At 35.5% G+C, this 20,183-nt stretch overlaps 1 protein-coding gene across 1 annotated transcript in view; it reads left to right on the top strand.

Moving 5' to 3' along the window:
* Positions 1-8,932, top strand: part of STT3B (STT3 oligosaccharyltransferase complex catalytic subunit B) — a 96,392-nt gene extending 87,460 nt beyond the window's left edge. The window contains exons 14-16 of the mRNA XM_044252617.1: positions 1,981-2,094; positions 4,375-4,587; positions 7,308-8,932. Of these exons, the coding sequence (XP_044108552.1) occupies positions 1,981-2,094; positions 4,375-4,587; positions 7,308-7,388 (408 nt within the window). The 3' untranslated portion in view covers positions 7,389-8,932. The remainder of the gene's footprint in view (positions 1-1,980; positions 2,095-4,374; positions 4,588-7,307) is intronic.
* The last annotated feature ends 11,251 nt before the right edge of the window (positions 8,933-20,183 follow it).

The following is a 20,183-nucleotide window of genomic DNA, read 5'->3' on the forward strand; positions in this document are numbered from 1 at the left end:
AAGCCCTTGATATTTTCCTTTATTTTTCTGGCCTCTTGTCCCTCTCACCTTTTCCCCATCCGTCAGTCTACTCCAGCCTGTGAAATTTGCCTTGTGGTTTCTTTCTTTGACTTATGTGATACCTGTGTTTATATACTCTTCTCTTTCTTGGAATACTTTCCCTACCACAGATTTATCCATTCTCCCAAAGCCCTTCTCTGGTGCATCTGTGTGTTTATCATCAGATCACATGCAGCCTGTCTCGTTCATACATTCTGAGATATCTCTCCCTCTGAGTTGTGAGCTCATAGAGGATGGGCACCCAGCATTGTGGTTACATGATGAAGGGACAAAAGACGAGAGTAAGATACACCACTGATCCAGAATAAAAAAAACTTTTGGAAAAATGTATGTATGTGTGTCATATGACAGGGATGAAGTAAAGCTCCCAACTTTCTGTTCAGCTGTAAATGCTGTGATGGTTTCCCTTAACTGTGATTTTAAAACACTACTTCATTGTATTAAATTAATCTTAATTTTCCTAGTATGTGATTTCCATTTATGGATTTGCTTTAGCAGTGTTAAAATTGTGATATATGTTCCAGTTTCCTTGCTTTTGAGTATTTTTGAACTTTGAGAATAAGTATACATTCACATGATTCAAAAAATAAAAAACAGGGGCACCTGGATGGCTCAGCTAGTTAAGTGTCTCAGAGTCCTGGGATCAAGCCCCTCATCTGGCTCCCTGCTCCGTGGGAGTCAGAGAGTCTGCTTCTCCCTCTCCTTTTATCCCTCCCTACTTGTATACTCGTGCTCTCGCTCTCTCTTGTCCCAAATAAATTATTTTTAATTTTTTAAAGAGAGAGCATGAGCAGTGGGGGAGGAGTAGAGGGAGAGGAAGAAACAGATTACCTGCTGAGCAAGAAGTCCAACAACGAGGGGCTCGGCTCTATCCCAGGCCCCTGGGACCATGACCTGAGCAACCCAAGCATCTTAAAAAATCTTTAAAAATAAATAAATAAAAAGAAAAGAGATATACAGTAAAAATCTATCCCCTCCCCCAAGGAAAAAAAAAATGTCCCATGTTTTATTATTTTCTTATGATTTTTATTTAAACAGGTAATGAGTAGCAAAGTATATACTTTGTTTTTGCTTTTTTCACTTTGCCATATATCTTGGAGAACGTCCCATATTAGAATATGTGGAGAGCCTTCTTCCTTCCTTTATTGCACATCTACACAGTGGTTGCTCAGTTGTGTCTGTGCACCATGATCTATTTAACCTTTCCCTCTTGATGGATACTTGGGTTATTTCCAGTTTTTAGACTTAATAAACAGAAGTATAATAAATAACTTTATATACTCATTATTTTGCCGATATATAAATATCTCTGTAGGATAAATTCCCAGACAAGAAATTTCTATCTGTATTTCCAAATTGGCCCTCTTAGTGGTTAATATATAAATTTTATGTAATTCCAATAAAAACTACCACAGTTTTTTTAGACATTCTCCTCCCCAACCAAAGAACTGATTATTTAGAGTTCATATGGAAAAATAAATAACTTTTAGGAAAACTCTAAAAAGGTGTAATTGGGTTGAGGATGGAGCAGTTAGTAAAGAGCTAGCCTACCTGGTATTAAACGATGCATTGGCACCATTCTTTTTAAATAATTGAGATTTTATAACATGGTTTAAAATCTGCCTTCCCTCATTTAACAAAGTTCTTTTCTTGTGTTTTCTTGACACTCTTATTTTTTATAAATGATTTCTAGACTCAGCTTTTAAAACAAACCCTTGATAGTTTTTGCAGGTTTCTTTTAGAGGTCATGTTAAATTTATAAATTAATCTTTTAATACCATATTTTTTGAGATAACTAAATAATAGCTTTCTGAAGATCCTCAAGAGCTACTTCTTTATGAGGAAATGAGAGGGGGGAACCTGGTAGCTTTGAATGTGTTAAATTGAACTGACACAGAAATTTGATTTCTTTTCTTGTAGGAAAGTGACTATTTTACCCCACAAGGAGAATTCCGTGTGGACAAAGCAGGATCCCCCACGTTGTTGAATTGCCTTATGTATAAAATGTCATACTACAGATTTGGAGAAATGCAGGTTGGTTACATCAGTTTTCCTATAATCTTTATTCAAAGGAATATTTTTAAAGTAGTCTTGATTGCCCCCAGAAAACGGGATAATGAATGTTTTAGTTGTGTTGTATAGAAAAATATGCTATCTAAAGAGTCCACACACCCCCTTAAATTTAGATTTCTGAAACTACAATGTAAAAAGTTGGGGGGGGGAGTTTTTTAGAACAAAGATTTATTTCCAAAATATAATTAACATTAGGCTCAAATTCAGCCTTCGCTTGCCATCTTAACTTTTGATCTCGTGCTTTTGGAAGACATTTTTCTGTTAAGGAGAGGTCTTCTAGGTAGGAAACCATATGATCTTAAGTAGGCTACTTTGCTGTTCGGTGGTGAAAAGTCTGAAAGAGTCAGATTATATAGTCACTTCTATATAGATACCCTGTCTATCTCTGTTCTGTTACCACAGCTAGCTGGGACTATCTGGGTAAGAGTTTCCTAGAGTTAGAATGATGTGCATACAAAAGCTTAAGGGCCCCCAAAATGAGTGAATGTGTAAAGAGACATTGTGGCAAGAAGAAAAGAGTGGACTTCCTGCCATTCCTGCTGTACTACCTGGGTTTTAGCTCTGGCTCTGTCAGGTTGTATAAACCTTAGACAAGTCACATCCTCCCTGGAGTCATTCTTTTCCTTGTCTGTATATAATGGGTATTGGACTGATGACTTGATTTCTGGGCTTCTTTGTAGCTTTTACATTATATGACTATAATACCAGGTTAGACCTTCATACTAAAATTTCAGCACAAACTGCCTGATTTCATGTTGCATTCTGGTTGATTACTAGAAGGTAGAGGAAAAATTGCTAGTTGAACTTTATATAGGGGTCAAGGTAATTATTATTCATTTGGAATTACACTCTGTAAGTGGTTTTTTTTCTGTTTCTGGGTTTTTTTTTTCTTTTTCTTTTTTGGAAGTACAGTTGGCAACGTAATACTACATTTATTTCAGGTGTACATTGTTGTAATTGGACAAGTTTAGACATTGTGTTCATAAGTGTAGCTTCCATCTGTCACCATACAATGCTATTACACAACCATTGACTATATTTATATTCTGCAGGTGGCTTAAAAAAAATAGTAATTTTACTACAAGATTTAGGGTTTTGTTTTTGTTTTGATTTTCTTTGAAGGCAACTGCATGGTCTCTAAACTCATGTAAGAAAGAAGCACTTAACTCATGATAATTAGTTATCTCAGAAAATGGTTCAAAAATTATTTTTCTGATCATAGTGATAGCATCAAAAGACTTTTTCGTGTGTGTGTCCTTTAAATTTATCAACAGTTTTAAATCATACTTCGGTCATGCATTCATTTTGAGATCTTCCCTATTAAAGAATAATAACTGTTTAAGACATGAATACAGCTTTTATAGATAAGCAAGAACAAGTTATGCCCTCATTAGCATTTGTTTTTGTTTTAAAGTTGAATTTGCTCATGCTCTGTGTGAACATAAACTTAGTCTGAGAATTTCTTAAAATCTTCTCCCTTCTCCCCACTTTTTCCTTTTTTCATTCCTCATAAATCCTCCCGTGGTTTGGCTTTTCTAACTTCCTTTATAGTTTCCACTTTCTGGATATAGTATCACTGCTTACTTGTGCATTTATTTAACAAATAATACTGGGGAGATAAAGCCACACTCTGAATAAGATAAAGTCATCTTACAGCTTACATCCTGGTGAAGGATACAGATAATTTTAAAATTTTTTATGTATTTTAAAAATACATAAAAAACTTTAGCAGTGAATGCTATAGAGTAGAAGATGAGGAAACAATGGAAGAGCCTTCTCAGTCACCAGTTTCAAGAAAATATTTCCCTGGTGTTTGGGCTGAGACCAAAGGATAGAGTGGAGCCAGCCTAGCAGAATGAAGCTGGATGAAGAACTTTCAGGCTGAGAGAGTAGATAGAGCAAGGCCTTGAAACAGAAAAGAAATCCCTTCTGTATGTTTCTCTCTGTATAACTATAATAAAGAGGGCTTTGATGGATTTCCTTTGGCTGGCTGTTTTGGTTTTTTTATGCCCGTAGGCTGCTCATCTACTCTAAGGGTTCAGTGAAATTCTAATTTTGCTGTATTTAATTTCTCTCTTCCTATCTAGTTAGCAACATATGACAAATGTTAAGATACGTTGCTCTGATTCTGTTTTCCTAGTTTAAAGGGAGAGAGTTTTGCTTTGATTGTAACATTTACTGTCTTCTAATACTGATGTTTTCCAGTATGGTTAACATCTCATACTAATGCCACTTTTGCAGCTGGATTTTCGTACACCCCCAGGTTTTGATCGAACGCGTAATGCTGAGATTGGAAACAAGGACATTAAGTTCAAACATTTGGAGGAAGCCTTTACATCAGAACACTGGCTTGTGAGGATATATAAAGTAAAAGCACCTGATAACAGGGAAACACTAGACCATAAACCTCGAGTCACCAACATTTTCCCAAAACAGAAGTATTTGTCAAAGAAGGTGGGTGCCAAGGGAAGTCGTTAGTCTTTAAAAGGGTAACTCAGAGTTCATTGGTTTGTCTGAAAAACAGTTACTTAAAATTACTAATAAATCTTCATTTGCCGGATCTTTGTAGACTATAGCTTATATACAAAGTAAGCAGCAGGCCTTTCTTTTAAAACTGAGCACTTGAGATAGCCCAAACAACAGCCTTTTCTGGATAGTATCATGATTATTGATGAACCAACCTGAGATTTTCCCAGAGGTATTCAGGCTTTAGTTTGGGTCATTCCCACTAGTAAGACTTACTTGAAAGTAAAATATATCTGTGGCCATCTGAACTTTTGTTGAAAGTAAAAATGTGATTGGTTTCTCATCTTTTAGTCAAAGCAATTTTACATTGCATGGTCATGTTCCATTCTTAGTATGTTGCTACAGTATTACTGACTAAAAACTAAGTTTGAATTGGTAGAGTCTTGAATTTTAAAAAAACATCATAAGAATTATTTTTAAATGTAATTATGACAAAGGTTGTAGGCAGGAATTATGATGATGGGACTATTCTAGTCCTTTTGTAATAAATACTTAATAAGATATGAAGTATTTTATTGAAGGTCATTATTGCTCACTTAAGCCAAATAGATCTAATCTTTGCTATAATGGTCTACTAAAAATGAATATTTATATAGGTAGCTCTCTATATTAAGGTACTACTCTTATAATACTAATTATTAGACCCATTTCAGTTTTAAGTCTTGAAAGATGCTTAGGTTTACATTGCTTGGATGAGGATTTTTTTTTTTAAATCATTAGAGCAGTTGTCTTTCTCTTTGCATTACTTAAAATATATTCAAAGTATAGATCATTTATATGAATAGGAACTTTTTAAACTAGTATTTTCTGTCAGGTATAAGTCACCGACCATATCTAGACTGATAAATTTAAGTATGTCACATGGAGCTGCCATGCATGTGTTAGTCATATCCAATTCACTGAACAGTATTTGCATCAAATGACAAATGATGTGGTTTTTCATAGGCATGTGGGCAGAGAAACTGGTGAGTCAGATCAGCGCAGAAGTCAAAATAAATGCTGCTAGTCTCAAGGCACTTATTCCTAAGACATCTAAGCCCCGTTAAAGTCTACCCTTTCTGAGAAACAAGGCCGTTGGACTTGCTGATGATAGTGAATTTTCTAAATCTGACTTCTTTTGTCTTCCCGTGATTTCCCCCAAATCAGTAAATGAATCAATAAATAAAAATTAGTCTCCCTTGTATGCCCAAAACCTATATTCTAGTAGCCAACAACACGGGTTTTGAATCTCAGGTTTCCATGTCTTTATATTCTGTTTTATACTAGCACTAGAGGAATATTTGCTTTCCTCTCCGCACCCCAGTTTTTACTTTTTGGGGACTGTGTAGTCATTTGAAAACTTACTTCTGCTACTACAAAGCTGACAAGGCTGAGACAAGGCTGAGACACTAGGAATTGTATGTAGTCCAGGGCTGGAGAAAGACTTTTTGGCATGGGTCGCTGAGGTTCTAGTTACATACTTACAGAGACCTGAGGCACTTTATAAGATCTTACAGAAAAGGTTTCGTGTTAGAAATCTTTGGGTAATGATCAGGAAACTAACTCCTTGACCTGGTTTGAATCTTTTTAAATTGTGTCCTCTGAAATTTTTTACTTTTTTGTCTTTATAAATTAATAATATTAAGTAGCATAAATTACGAACAAGTTAGCAGTAGCTAATTTTTATAACCTTAAGAAGGACTCATTTGCCTTGTATTCTTGTGCCTGTTAGAAAAAATTATAAATTGTTTTAAACTGACATCATAAATTACATGACGCAGCATTTACCCTGTTTCTAAAACCACCTGTTAGAGTTGTATTTAAGTCTTCAGCCTCTTCTGATAAGTGCCTTAAATTTAAGTGTTTGCTCTTTTCAGTATCTGTGGCTGTGTCAGAGTGGCAGACACGTGTCTGTATGATTAGTCTTCTAAGATTGTAACACAGCAAATACTTTTGCAGTAAGTTCTAACACACATTTGTAGTGATTTGTTTCTTACACCAGAAAACATCTGTTGAAAGTATTTTAGTGGGATCCCGAAGTGTTTAGAAAAATGGTTTGTTTTTTTTTAATCTATGAAATTTTTTTCTTGGTGTTTGGTTTTGTTTTGTATTTCATTTTTTAAGTACTTCTTTTTACCTAAATTGGGAGAATATGCCAAGTAATTTTATTTCTTTCATTTTTGTAGATAGGTACAATCATCATCATTTTACACATAATGAAAGTTCCTAAGTTATTTTGTATTTTTAATACGCAGCTAGTTCTTGGAGGCTAGAGCAGGAGCCACATTTAACATTTCCTGATTCCTTAGTCTAGTGTTACATTCTGTTATGCCTGGAAATGTGAGTAATAATTACAACTTAAGCATTAAGAGGTTGAGAGGAGAGGAAAGAGTTCATTTACCCGATGGTAAGGAATATATGAAATACATTTGAGGAATATTGTGGTAAGTGCTTTCATCCTAAAGCTAGGGACCTAGTCTAATTTACCTTGAATCTCTAAGCATACTTAGCATAGAACTATTATTGGTGCTCATTGATTGTTCAAGTCCAGCTATAGGATGAACTCTAAGGGCTTTATTAAGACAGTCTTCATAAAAATGCTATAAACCATGTGTGTTTAATCTGTGGGAAACCTACACTAATATCATGTGTTCTGTTTTCTTTTTTAGACGACAAAAAGGAAGCGTGGCTACATTAAAAATAAGCTAGTTTTTAAGAAGGGCAAGAAAATATCTAAGAAGACTGTTTAAATACACTGTTCTGGTTCCTAACTTGAAGCAGTTGTCCTTGTGAGAACCGGTCTTTGCCTTTAGCTCATGTCATGTTTCACAACAGAGGGTACAGAACCATCACTGGTCCAGATTAATGTACAAAATTTTCTGGCAATGCCTGATTTAAAAAATAAAATTGGCTTATTGAGAACAGCTATTTTCTATTTGTAATGTGAAGCAAGACAGAGCACTGCTGTAAATGTCTAACAGCAGATTTTTTTTATTGGTACATATTATCCTTCAAATCTGAGAATTTGGACTAATTGCACCAAAGAACCCTCTAATTTGGTCCCTGGCACATGCATACTTGTCAATGTTTTTATTTTTTACAAGACCTACATTTTCTTTGAATTACCCAAATAGCAATATGTAAAATACAAATGACAAAATGTGATGTGAGTTTCTTGAACCAGTAAACTAGTACAGGTCTGAGAAAGAGGTATTAGAAAAATAATTATACTTCCTTGAACTCTATTTATTTTCATGTTTCTCCAGTGCAAAGATTGTTTCATCAAATGTATATTTTCTGTTGCTTACTGTTTGCTCTGTCAAAGAAGAAGCTGCTGTTTCAAAGATGGACCTCTGAGTAACTAATTGATGCCAATAGTTTTTTATGTTGACACATTGCTGCTTTTAGCAGTTGTTTTCACCAGGTACTCAACAGAGCAGATCTCATGCATTGTTCGTTCATTCAAGGGCTAAATTTATATCCTTTGGAGGGCATGGCAACTGCACAGAATGTTGCTTACCAGGATGGGGTTTGGTATCACTGAGATTAGCACTATGTTTACATGCAGAAGATTAAGGAGAAAACCCTTAAAGTGGACAGGTATCCAAAGTTCCTTTTCTGTGACTCTTCAAAATGACAAAGGATTTGTAAACTTTGCCTGGATTTCTTTCATTTTATAATAGTTTCATCCATCACAATGATTTTATCCTCCACTCCATTTTTTTAAATCCCTAAAGCATTTGATGAAACACTCTTTAATGCTATATGCATTTTCTTACTTTTATTAAAAATGTGACAATTGTCAAAAAATGCACTAAAATATAAATGGAGATTGAACATGTTCATTTTCCAGCTTATAGGCAACTTTATATAGACTTGAAAATTTTCTCCAGTTGTTTAGTGAAAGAGAAAGGGTTTTTCCTGCCACAGGATATAACTTTTTTTTATATAAACAAGCATAACTTACCACTGCTTTTGGTGGAAAAGTACAGAATAGTATGTACCTTTTATGAAGAAAAGTGTAATTTACAATATTCAGTGAGAATGTTACTGCTGATTTTCTTTTCCAAAGTGTAGAATATTCTTTGATTTATAGAATTCATTTTTGACCCAGATGATGGTTCTTTTACAGACCAATAAAATGGCTGAACATTTTCACAAATAAAGTGTAACTAAATCTGGATTTCTGATACCTTGTCATTTGGGGGATTTTATTTTACTTTGTTGCTTTAAAATTCAATGCAGAGAAGTTGTTGACTGTAGGGAAATAAAGTTAATTCAAATTTTGTGTTAAGTGTTGTCTTTCATAAAAATTTTATTTTTGAAAGGAGTTACAGAGTACTGAACACATAATTCCTTCCTTGCTCACTTTTACAAAGATTTTAGAGAATATGTGTATAATAGTCCTCCCTCTATGTGGTTTGGCTTTCCTCGGTTTCAGTTTCCTGCAGTCAACTGTGATCCAGAAGCAAATGATCCTCCTTAATGATGCATCTTCAGAAGGTCAGTAGTAGCCTATCGCACATCACAGTGCATACGTCATTCACTTCACATCATCTCATCACATAGGTATTTTATTATCTCACGTCATCATGAGAAGGGTGAGTACAATACAATAAGATCTTTTGAGAGAGAGATCACACATTAACTTTTATTACAGTAGATTTGTCATTATTCTACTTTATTAATCATTATGCCTAATTTATATATTAAACTGTATTGTAGATATTATGTATAGGAAAATCCAGAATATATAAGGTTGGGTACTGTCCGCATGTTTAGGCATCCACTGGTGGTCTTAGAACATGTCCCTCACAGATAAGGGGAGGACTATAATAAGAACAAAGTGCTAGATTATTTCAACCTCAACTTACTGTTGCTTTTCCTTTTTACAAGAGAATTAAAATCTCATTTTGACTTTTTATGAGTAAGTGATGGGGAGGAGGTGGAGGAAGATGCCTAGCCAAGTAGGAACTTCATCTCTTTTAAATGGAGATAAAGGAGGATTGGTCTTTAACAAAAGCCCTGCACCATAGAGTATATAACCAGTCAAGTCTTCATCTAGAATTTTCTAATTAAAAGCAGAAATGATCTTTCTCAGTTTTAGGGAATACCATTTTGGTTCAGTGGTTCAGTAAAACACCATACTGTAACCCCATTTGTGGTTTTATTGTAGCACAAAAGTGAAATTATAGCAGTTTAAATACATTGGAATAGATAACAATTGGCTCAGAATATTCTTTAAATCTCTAAATTCATGTGTGATCACTAACACCAGACAATCACAGAAGGAGGAGATCATAGCCTTGAAGTTTTAGGCTATAGAACGGCTTTTGTTTTTGTTCCACATTTTAGAATTGAAAAAAGCTGAGTGCTTTGGAGTATAAATAAGGCAGTGAGACAGCAAATCCAGAGATAAAATTCAGTTTTCATACTTACATTATTACCTACTTAAGTTTGCATTTGTGGAGATGTACTTCATTTGAGTCCCTAGGCCATGACCAAGAAGCCAGGGGGCTAAATAGTATAAAAGCATCTTCTAGAGAATTAGTTTTCATAGCCAAAGGGCCATAAGATGAGATTTGGAGCTATTGTACCTTATTCCCTTTTTTTAAAGTTTTGTTTGTGGCAAAAAATATATAACAATTTACTGTCTCACAACTGAACATTTTTAAATGTACAGTTCAGTACTTTTGAGTTCTGTCATGCAACCAGTCTCAAGAATTAACGTCACCTGTGAGACATCCACCTTGCTGCCCATAATCCTCAGTTAAGGTAGGTGAAATAGTGGATAAATGGACAGCTCAACAGCCATTGCAAATTGAAATGGTAGGAAATTGAGACAAACCATCCCTAAACAAATCCTGATGTTTAATTTTCTTTTAATTTATTTTTTTTAACTGATGTTTAATTTTCTTTTGAAGTAAACTTGTAACTGTGAAGTATAACACAAAATAACACAAAATTGTATACCTTAGTGAATTACCACAAAATAAGCAACTTTGTAACCACAACCCAGATAAAGAGAACAGAGCCGTGCCAGTACTCCAGAAGTTTCCTCATGCCCATTACACAGCCACTGGTCTGTCCCTCTCTCGTAGCTTTCATAGTAATTATGGATTTCTGGTTCTAATACTTACATATTTCTCTCTAAACATAACTACATCTACATTTTAAACAATGCAAATGGAATCAAAGTACTTTTTTTATTCAGTTTTTATGAATTTGGTCCAGAGTGCTGCATGCAACTGCTTTATTTTCACTGTGATAAATACTCCTTGTGTGTTTGTCAGTTTCTCTACCCCGCTGCACACAAATTCTGTTGTTGGTGGACATTTGCATTGTTTCCAGTTTGAGAATACTACAAATAATATAGGAATATCCTTTTGCATCTCTTTCAGAGCATATATGCATACATTTTTTGGTGGGTATTTACCTAATAAAGTAGAATTGCTACGTAGGATATGAAGGTTTTGGTAATTCTCACATCCTAATGAGCCTGTATTAATCTTTCCAATTTTTCCTTTCTGGCGGGTGAGTAATTTCTCGTTTTGTTTAATTTGCCTTTTCTAGATTACTGGTGAGGACAGCCACTTGGAAATCATGATTTTAGTCCATTTTTCTGTTGGTTTTTCTTTTATCATTTGCCGTAGTCCTTTATATATCTTGTATATAGGCCCTTCCTTGTTTGCGTTGCAAACTGCCCAAGAATTTGTTTTAACGTAGCCTTATTTTACAGTCTTTTGTGTGTGCCTGCAGCTTTCTATACCTCGTATAAAAAACCTTCTGAGATGTGAAGATAGTCTCTTATATTCTTTTCCAGAAAGTTTATCTTTTGTAATTAGCTTTGTAGTCTGCCTGGAATTCATTTGTTGAGTACAGTGTGAACTGTTTTGGGATGGTTTTTGGTTTTTTTGCATATGTACACCTAATTCTGCACCATTTCTTTAAAAAAAAAAAATCCTTTTCCTACATCTCTGCAGTACTCCTATGTAGTATAAATCAAGTGTCCAAGAGTCTATTTCTGGAGTCTGTTACATAGTTTTTACTGATGTACTACTGTAGCCTTAAGATAATTAAGCTACAGGGGACGCCTGGGTGGCGCGTTTGGTTAAACGACTGCCTCCGGCTCAGGGCGTGATCCTGGAGTCCCGGGATCAAGTCCCACATCAGGCTCCCAGCTCCATGGGAAGTCTGCTTCTCCCTCTGACCTTCTCCTCGCTCATGCTCTCTCTCACTGTCTCTCTCTCTCAAATAAATAAAATATAATCTTAAAAAAAAAAAATTTTAAAAAAAAGAAAAAAAAAGATAATTAAGCTACAATAAGGCAAGTCCCTCTCCCATCCCAACCTTGTTCTTTAATCCTCATTTGGCTGTTTATGGTCCTTTGCTTTTTTAATATAAATTTCAGAACCAGGTTGTTCAGTAACATCAAAAAAAAAAGGAAAAAAACCTTGTCAGGATTTTGATTTGGCATTGAAACTGGAGAATAATCTGAACACCTTTAAAATACTGTGTCTTCTATGAACATGGGATATCCTTCAATTTATTTAGGGCTTGGTCATCTTTAATTTGTTTTCCAGTTTTTAAATAGGACTTGCACATTTTCATAAATTTTATTACAGTGTATGTTATTTTTTGATGTCTTACAAATTTTATTTTTGTCAGCATATAGAAAATTCAGTTTTCTATGTTGAAGTCATACTCCACAACCTGTTGAATTCTATAACAATTCAGATTATTATAAACATGTGCCATCATAATTGAGGAATAATGGTAATTTTCTCTCTCCCTTTCTGGTGGTTATTTTTCTTTTTCTTAGGCTGTGCTGATAGGACATCTAGTATAGTACTGCATAGAAAAGGTAACATTTGTGTTTTGTCTTGTCTCATATGCAAAGTTTTGTTTTCCCCAAGATTTTATTACATCACTTGGGCACAAGCGGGTTGGAGAGAGAGAAGCAGAGAGCCTGACGTGGGGCTCAGTCCCAGGACCCAGGGATCATAACCTGAGCCGAAGGTAGATGCTCAACTAATTGAGCCAGCCTCCCATTTTTTTATTTTTTTAAAGATTTCGTTTATTTGGGAGCTAGAGAAAGATAGCAACGGAGAGCATGAAGGAATACCAAGAGGGAGGAGAGGGAGAAGCAGGCTCCCCACTGAGCAGGGAGCCCAGGGGCTGGGAACTCCAGAGCTAGCTCAGATCCTGGGATCATGCATAACCTTTGCCCAAGGCAGAAGCTTAACCAGCTAAGCCACCCAGGCTTCCCTCATATGGGAAGTTTTTGGTATTTTTAGTATTTTTCCATGTGCTGAGTTTTTATCATGAATGATTCTTATCAAATGGGCTTCTTTCCCCTTAATTTACTGAGTGATTTTTCTCTTTTATTCTGTTAATACAGTGAATTAAAGACTTTTTGTTCACAGTTTTAAAACTAAATTTGCATGCTTGAAATAAAAGTGTTTGATAGAATTTGCTAGTAACACATCGGGACCTAGATTTTTCTTTGTGCAAAGATTTTTAATTACAGATTTAATTATTTTATAGACCTAGGCTTTTTTTTTTTTTACTTACACATAAAAACAAAACTGACATGATTTGTTTAAATTGTTTTTTGAAGAATTTGTCGATTTCATCTAAATTTTCAAATAGGTTGACTACTGTTGCTCATTACTGAATTTTAATGTTTGCAGATTCTGTAATGATGTCCTTTTCATTCCTAACACTGGTTTTTTTGTTTTGTTTTGTTTTTTTCTACCCCCTCACATCCCTGTATGTTTCTGTCTCTGTCCTCTCCTTCAGCACCATGCTCATTTTCTTTGGCAGTTTTTAATCAATTTTGTTAGTTTTTTTCCTTTCCTTTCAGTTTATGGCTTTGTTGACACTTTCCACAGTATGTTTTTTATTTCATTAATTTGTGTCCATTTTTTTCTATTTCCTTGGACAGGAGGTGTTCTTTTTAATCTGTTGATCTCTTTTCCCACTATATGAATTTAAAGTTATAAATTTACTCCAAAAATAATTAAACTATATCTATTAAACTACTCAGCTTAATGTATATTTTAATTTCCATTGTATTTTCCTTAAACCATGGGTTAGATGTACATTTCTTGATATTCAAATAATGATTTTCTAGTTATCCGTTTATTATCCATTTCTACCTTAATTGCCTTTGGTCAGATTCTCTGATTTTTAACCCTTTGAAAATGATTGAAATTTGCTCTCTGGCCAACATATAGTCTATAGAGGTGTATGTAGATATGTCCCTGAAATCTACTTTCCAAGGATGATGTATTAAAATTGTAGGCTGTTAACAGATTTGCCTAAGTGTTCTTGAGCTGTCAATTTCTTCTATATGTGTTTTGAACCTATATTATTAGGTGTTACATACACTTGGAACTTTCTTGGTAAGTTGAACCTTCAGTTTTTAGGGAATACCAGATTTTCAGTAACACTTTTTGTTACAGCCTATTTTGTCTGATAAATATTAGTGTTACGTCATCTTTATTAAGATGACTGCATGATATATCTTTTTCGGCCTTATGTGTCTACTTCAGATTTTTTGAGGTTGTTGGTTTTCAACACCAGTTTAAAATTCTTAGTCCTCCCTTTAAATATTATTTGCTTCTCTGCCATTCTCTCTGTTCTGAGATTCTGACTAAATATAGACACTATTTGGTTCTCTCCCTCCTTTTGCTTCTCCATTCTGTGTATTTCTCCTTAAATTTCTCTCATTACTTATGGCTAATCTGATGTTAAACTCATTTATTGATTTATTTTACTTATTCTGTTTTTCAGTTCTAGAATTTATCCCATCTGTTATGTTTCTTTTTATAGTTTACGGCTGACCCACTGACATTTTCAGTCTTATTTAACATAGTGGGCATAGTTGTTTTAAGCTTATATTGAATAAATCCACAGTCTAGAGCTCTGTGGGTCTTGTTTCTATGTGTGGAGTTTTTTTTTTCCTGTCTGTTCATGTGATCTTATCCCCCAACGTGCAGGCATTTTTCTGTGTTCTAAACACATTTTAAGAAATTGTATGAGAAAGTTCAAGGCCTAGTTTGTTTTCCCTTCTAGAGAGGATTTGGTTTCTGCCTAGTTATCTAGGAAACCAGCAAGCCAGAATTACCTTAATCCAATTCAAGAGATGAGATACAAAACTAGCCTGCCACCCCTAGGTAAGGGCTGGCTCATTGTTCCTCGACAGAAAACTCTTCAAGGATCACACCCATGCAGACTTAAATATCAGCATTTTTCCTCCTAGTTCTGTGAGGTTACTGAAATGATTGGTGTCTTCCAATTTCCAGGGGGAAATGGCCCCAAAAACCAAGCTTCTCTCTCAGGAGTTCCATCTTCTAGATTCTGGGCTGGTGATAATATCTTGGTTCTATGAAGTCTTAAAGCAGATGTTATGTCTAGTCTAGCTTTTATACTTGTTCTTAGCCAGAGGATTGGCCCAAACTCCCTAGTCTACCACAGTCAGAAGTAGAAATACTTAGAATATATGGAATTTTCTTGGAGAGTTATCCTTAAATCTTAAAAAGAATGTGGAGGTCTTTTGATTAGAATATCAAGTGTCTGCTTCAGTGAAAGCTGGAGATCAAATGGGAACCAGAGTGACTAAGTGTGACACAGTGCATTCCCTTATAACCTCAGCACACTATCTTAATTACTCAAGCTAGATAGATAAAACATCTGTTTTTTGACAAAAAGAGATGGATCAGAGCTCAGACCCATATCCTGCTGAAGGAAATACTTTATAAAATGCTTTTATGATCCTGTCTACTGACAAAATGACTATACTAGCAAACATTACAGAAGGCAAGCCCACTTCCCATTTTGTATCTTTCAATTTTATAGAATTTACTTTTAGGTTTGTAATCTGTTACTTCTAGTATATGGCTTGAGGTGGAAGCCATGTGCAGACTATATACTAACTTTTCAGTAAGTCTTGAAATCAGGTAATGTGAGTTATACCTTTGTGCAGTGGCCTTTTAATACTTAAGCCCTAGGACCACAAGCACACACTTGGTATTTTGGGCAACTATCATCGCCTAATCGACAACTGACATATCTAGAATTTGTGTAGTTCTTAACAAAAGAACTCCAAATGTAGTATGTGTAAAGAACATACTATCAGGTTAGCTAAAATGCATAAAATAAGTGTTAGGATGTATAAAAAGTGTCCTATATTGCTGGTGGGAACTTAAAACTGTTTAAACCACTCTGAAAATACACATTCCCCATTTCCCAGTAATTCTACTCCTAAGTCTGGCAAAAAGAGCTGATGGCAGTATGTTCATATAAGGAATAGTATAAAAAAAGAAACGAACTACATTTATGAGGAATAACTGATCTTAAAAATGTTAAAAAGATTATATAACATTTCATTTATATACAGTTCAAAAAAACTATAGTGTTAAGGAACGTAATCTAGTGTTAAAGCTAGAAGGCAATGCAGGATGTGATTATTTTTTTGTGTGGAGGTGGAAGGGATAATATGGGGGCCTTGATTACAGATGGGTAAGTAAAGTGGTTCTGGAGTAATGACAGTGCTCTGTTTCTTGAGTTGGAGTGTGGTTTACACGTGTCTACTTTATTACCCTGTACATCTGATTTTTTATTGTGCTTGTATTATACTGCACACAAAATGAGAGCAAAGTTGCAGACTAGGAACCTCCAGGCCCTCATTTCTTTTATATGAAAGCATTAAAAACAAAACCCACTAACTTTGCCAGAAAAACAGCAGTGGTTGATAGCACTGAATAAAATGTCCAGTCAAGATAAAGTCACATTCAGAATGTCATGTTTTTATTCAACCTTTCTCCACCCTTCTCCACAGTGTGAAGCAGCCTCCCAGCTCCCATTGATCTTTTTCAAATAGCAGGGAATAGGACAGACCTTCTTTGCAACATTCTCACGTGTCTAGGGCTACCTGAAAAACTGGTCTCATTTTCACCTAACTTGGCTCAGGGAAAAGTGTTACAGGCTGGGGAAAGCTGCAGAAAGAGGGAGGCATGGCTTATAAAAGCTGCAAGGATACTACAGACTTGGAAATGATGGGGCAAGAAATTATGGGTCGAGGAACAAGAACAACTAAGGCCATGTATAAAAGGGGAATAAAAAATAGCACATGGGCCCAGGGAAGACATGGCCAGAAAAGACCCGAGATGGCCTTAAGTCTCCACCCTGGACTGATCCCAAAGCTCAGACACTGCAAGTTAAGGAAGGTCTTTCTGGCACAGAGCCAGTTTGAAAATACTGGAAAAGACTTATTTTTTCAGACGCCTTATTTTCACCAAAAGATCACAAGGCATATAAAGAAACAAAAACATGGCTTATTCAAAGGAAGAACATAATGTGACAGGAAATCTCTTGTTAACAAACAGGCATCAGACATACTAAAGACTTTAAACAAACTGTCTTAAATACGCTAAAAGTAAAGTCAAAACTGAAAACATGAACAAAGAATATCAACTTAGAGGAATCCTCTTTTTAGAAAATCAAATTATGTGGCTGAAAAATGAAAAGTTGACTGGAGGTTTAACAACACGAACAGAAAAGTCAGGAAAACCAGTCAACTGAAGTTACCTGTTCTCAGAACAAAAAATTTTTAGAAATCTGAAAACCACCTATGGGCCACCGTTAAACGGATGAAAATATATTATGGGAGTCCCAGAAGGAAAAGAAAAAACTGTAACAAGCTTTGAAGAAATAGTGGCAGAAAATTCCCCAAATTTTTAAGAAAGGAATCTACAAATTGAAGCAGCTCAGTGAACTCCCAAGTATGTTAAACCCAAGGGAACCCACAGACCACTGAGACAAAAAATCAAAAATAAAAGCGCCAAAATGGGATGCTATTAAAACGTGCTAAAAGAAGTCAAGCGGAGAAAGACAACTATCATATGATCTCCCTGATATGAGGGAGTGGTGATGCAACATGGGGGCTTAAGTGGGTAGGAGAAGAATCCATGAAACAAGATGGGATAGGGAGGGAGAGAAACCATAAGTGACTCTTAATCTCACGAAACAAACTGTGGGTTGCTGGGGGGAGGGGGGTTGGGAGAAGGGGGGTAGGGTTATGGACATTGGGAAGGGTATGTGCTTTTGGGTAAATTGGAAGGGGAGATGAACCATGAGAGACTATGGACTCTGAAAAACAATCTGAGGGGTTTGAAGTGGCGGGGGGGTGGGAGGTTGGGGTACCAGGTGGTGGGTATTATAGAGGGCACAGCTTGCATGGAGCACTGGGTGTGGTGAAAAAATAATGAATACTGTTTTTCTGAAAATAAATAAATTGGAAAAAAAATAAATAAAACGTGCTAAAAGGAAATATATAGCTATAGACACATTTGTAAAGATCTCATACCAACAATCTAGTTTTGAACCTTAGGGAACTGAAGAAAAAACTGTTGAAAGCCAAAAACAAAATCTTGAAAGCAGCAAGAGAAGTGATTTATAACATAAAAGCCATTGGATTGGGGTGCCTGGGTGGCTCAGTGGGTCCTGGGATCGAGTCCCCGTGTCGGGCTCTCTGCTCAGCAGGGAGCCTGCTTCCTCCTCTCTCTCTCTCTCTGCCTGCCTCTCTGCCTACTTGTGATCTCTCTCTGTCAAAAAAATAAATAAATCTTAAAAAAAAAAAAAAGCCATTGGATTATAAGTGGATTTTTCAGCAGAAATTCAGGAAGCAGTAGTACTGAATAAAAATAACTAAACCAAGAAATTGATACCTGTCAGCACTGCCCCTCAAAAATGGAGAAATTAAGAAATTTCCACATAACAAAGCTGATTACCACTACCCTTGCCTACAAGAAATTAAGTCTTTTAAGTAGATATAGACTTTAGAAAATTAAAGGTGTACAAAACTATACAGGTAAATATACACAGGCAAATAGGAAAACCAGTATTATAATTTTGGTTCATAATTCCAGTTCTGGACTTAAAGTGCACGGAAATATTTTAGATCTGTGAATACACATATAAAGATGTAATTTGTGACATCAGTAATGGGTAGAACTGTAAAGGAGTAGAGTTTGGGACTGAAGTTGGTATTAGTTTAAAATAGATGGTTATTACTTTAGGGTGTTCTATGCTATCTCTCTAGTAACCACAAAAAAGACTAGAGAACACAGATAAAGGAAAATGAGAATAAAAATGTAGCACTACAAAAAATTAAATAAAGGAAGATAATTGAGGAAATGGGAGATAATGAAGTTGTAAAGCATCTGGAAAACAAGAAAATGGCAAAGTAAGTCCTTGTCTGTAATTAATTTTGATGATATTTCCCCATCAAAGGCCAATGCTGGCAGAAGAGGCCCAATTATTATGCTGTCTACAAGAGACTCACTTAAGATCTATGGATACATACATTCAAAGTGAAAGGATGGGAAAATATTTCACGCAAACGGTAATCAGGATTGGCTATACTAATATCAGACAAAGTCAAACATAAAAGACACAAGGTCATTACATACTGATAAAAATTAATTTGCTACTATAACAAATAGAGAAGCACCAAATATCAGCTCAAATATATGAAGCAAACATTTACAGAATGGAGGAAGAACTTGCCCTACAATAACAGGGGACTCAGTACCCCATGATCAATAATAAAAACAACTATGCAGGGTCAGTAAGGAAAGAGAAGACCTGAACTATTCTCTAAGGCCAGCTGGACCTAACAGGGCTTATACAGATGGTTCCACCCAGCAAGAGCAGAATATTCATTTTCTCAAGTGTGTGAATGCAGTAACATTCTCCAGAACAGACCATGTGCGAGCTCACAAAACAAGCCAGTAAATTTTAAGACAAACCATACAAAGTATCTTTTCCAATTCAATGAAACTAGAAATCAACAGCAGAAGGAAAACTAGGTAACCCTCATACATGTGAAAATTAAACACCACACTGTCAACCAGTAGGTCAAAGAAGAAATCACAAGAGAAATTAGGACGTATCTCAAGCACCAAATGATATGCTATAAAAACAGTGCTAAAAGGAAATATATAGTTGAGGACACATTTGTAAAGATCTCATACCAACAATCTAATTTTGAACCTTAAGGAATTAAGAAAAAAATAACTAAACCCACAGCTAGCAGAAGGAAGGAAATATTAAAAGATTAGAGCAGAAATAACTAGAGAAATACAAAAATGAAATTAAAAATTGGTTCTTTGAGGGTGGCTGGGTGGCTCAGTGGGTTAAGCCTCTGTCTTCGGCTCAGGTCATGATCTCAGGGTCCTGGAATCAAGGCCCGCATCGGGCTCTCTGCTCAGCGGGGAGCCTGCTTCTCCCTCTCTCTGCCTGGCTCTCTGCCTACTTGTGATCTCTCTCTCTCTATTTCACATAAATAAATCTTTTTAAAAAATTGGTTCTTTGAAAATAAAACAAATAACAAAGCATTAGCTAGACTAAGAAAATCAAGTGAAAGTGGGGCCATTACAACCAATTTTTTATAAGTGAAAGGCTTATAAGAATAAACACTATGAAGAACAGTACTACATCAATAAATTGGATGACTTAGATGAATTATATATCAACAA

The sequence above is a fragment of the Neovison vison genome, chromosome 6 (genome assembly GCF_020171115.1).
Source record: "Neovison vison isolate M4711 chromosome 6, ASM_NN_V1, whole genome shotgun sequence".
In the NCBI taxonomy this organism is placed as follows: Eukaryota; Metazoa; Chordata; class Mammalia; order Carnivora; family Mustelidae; genus Neogale; species Neogale vison.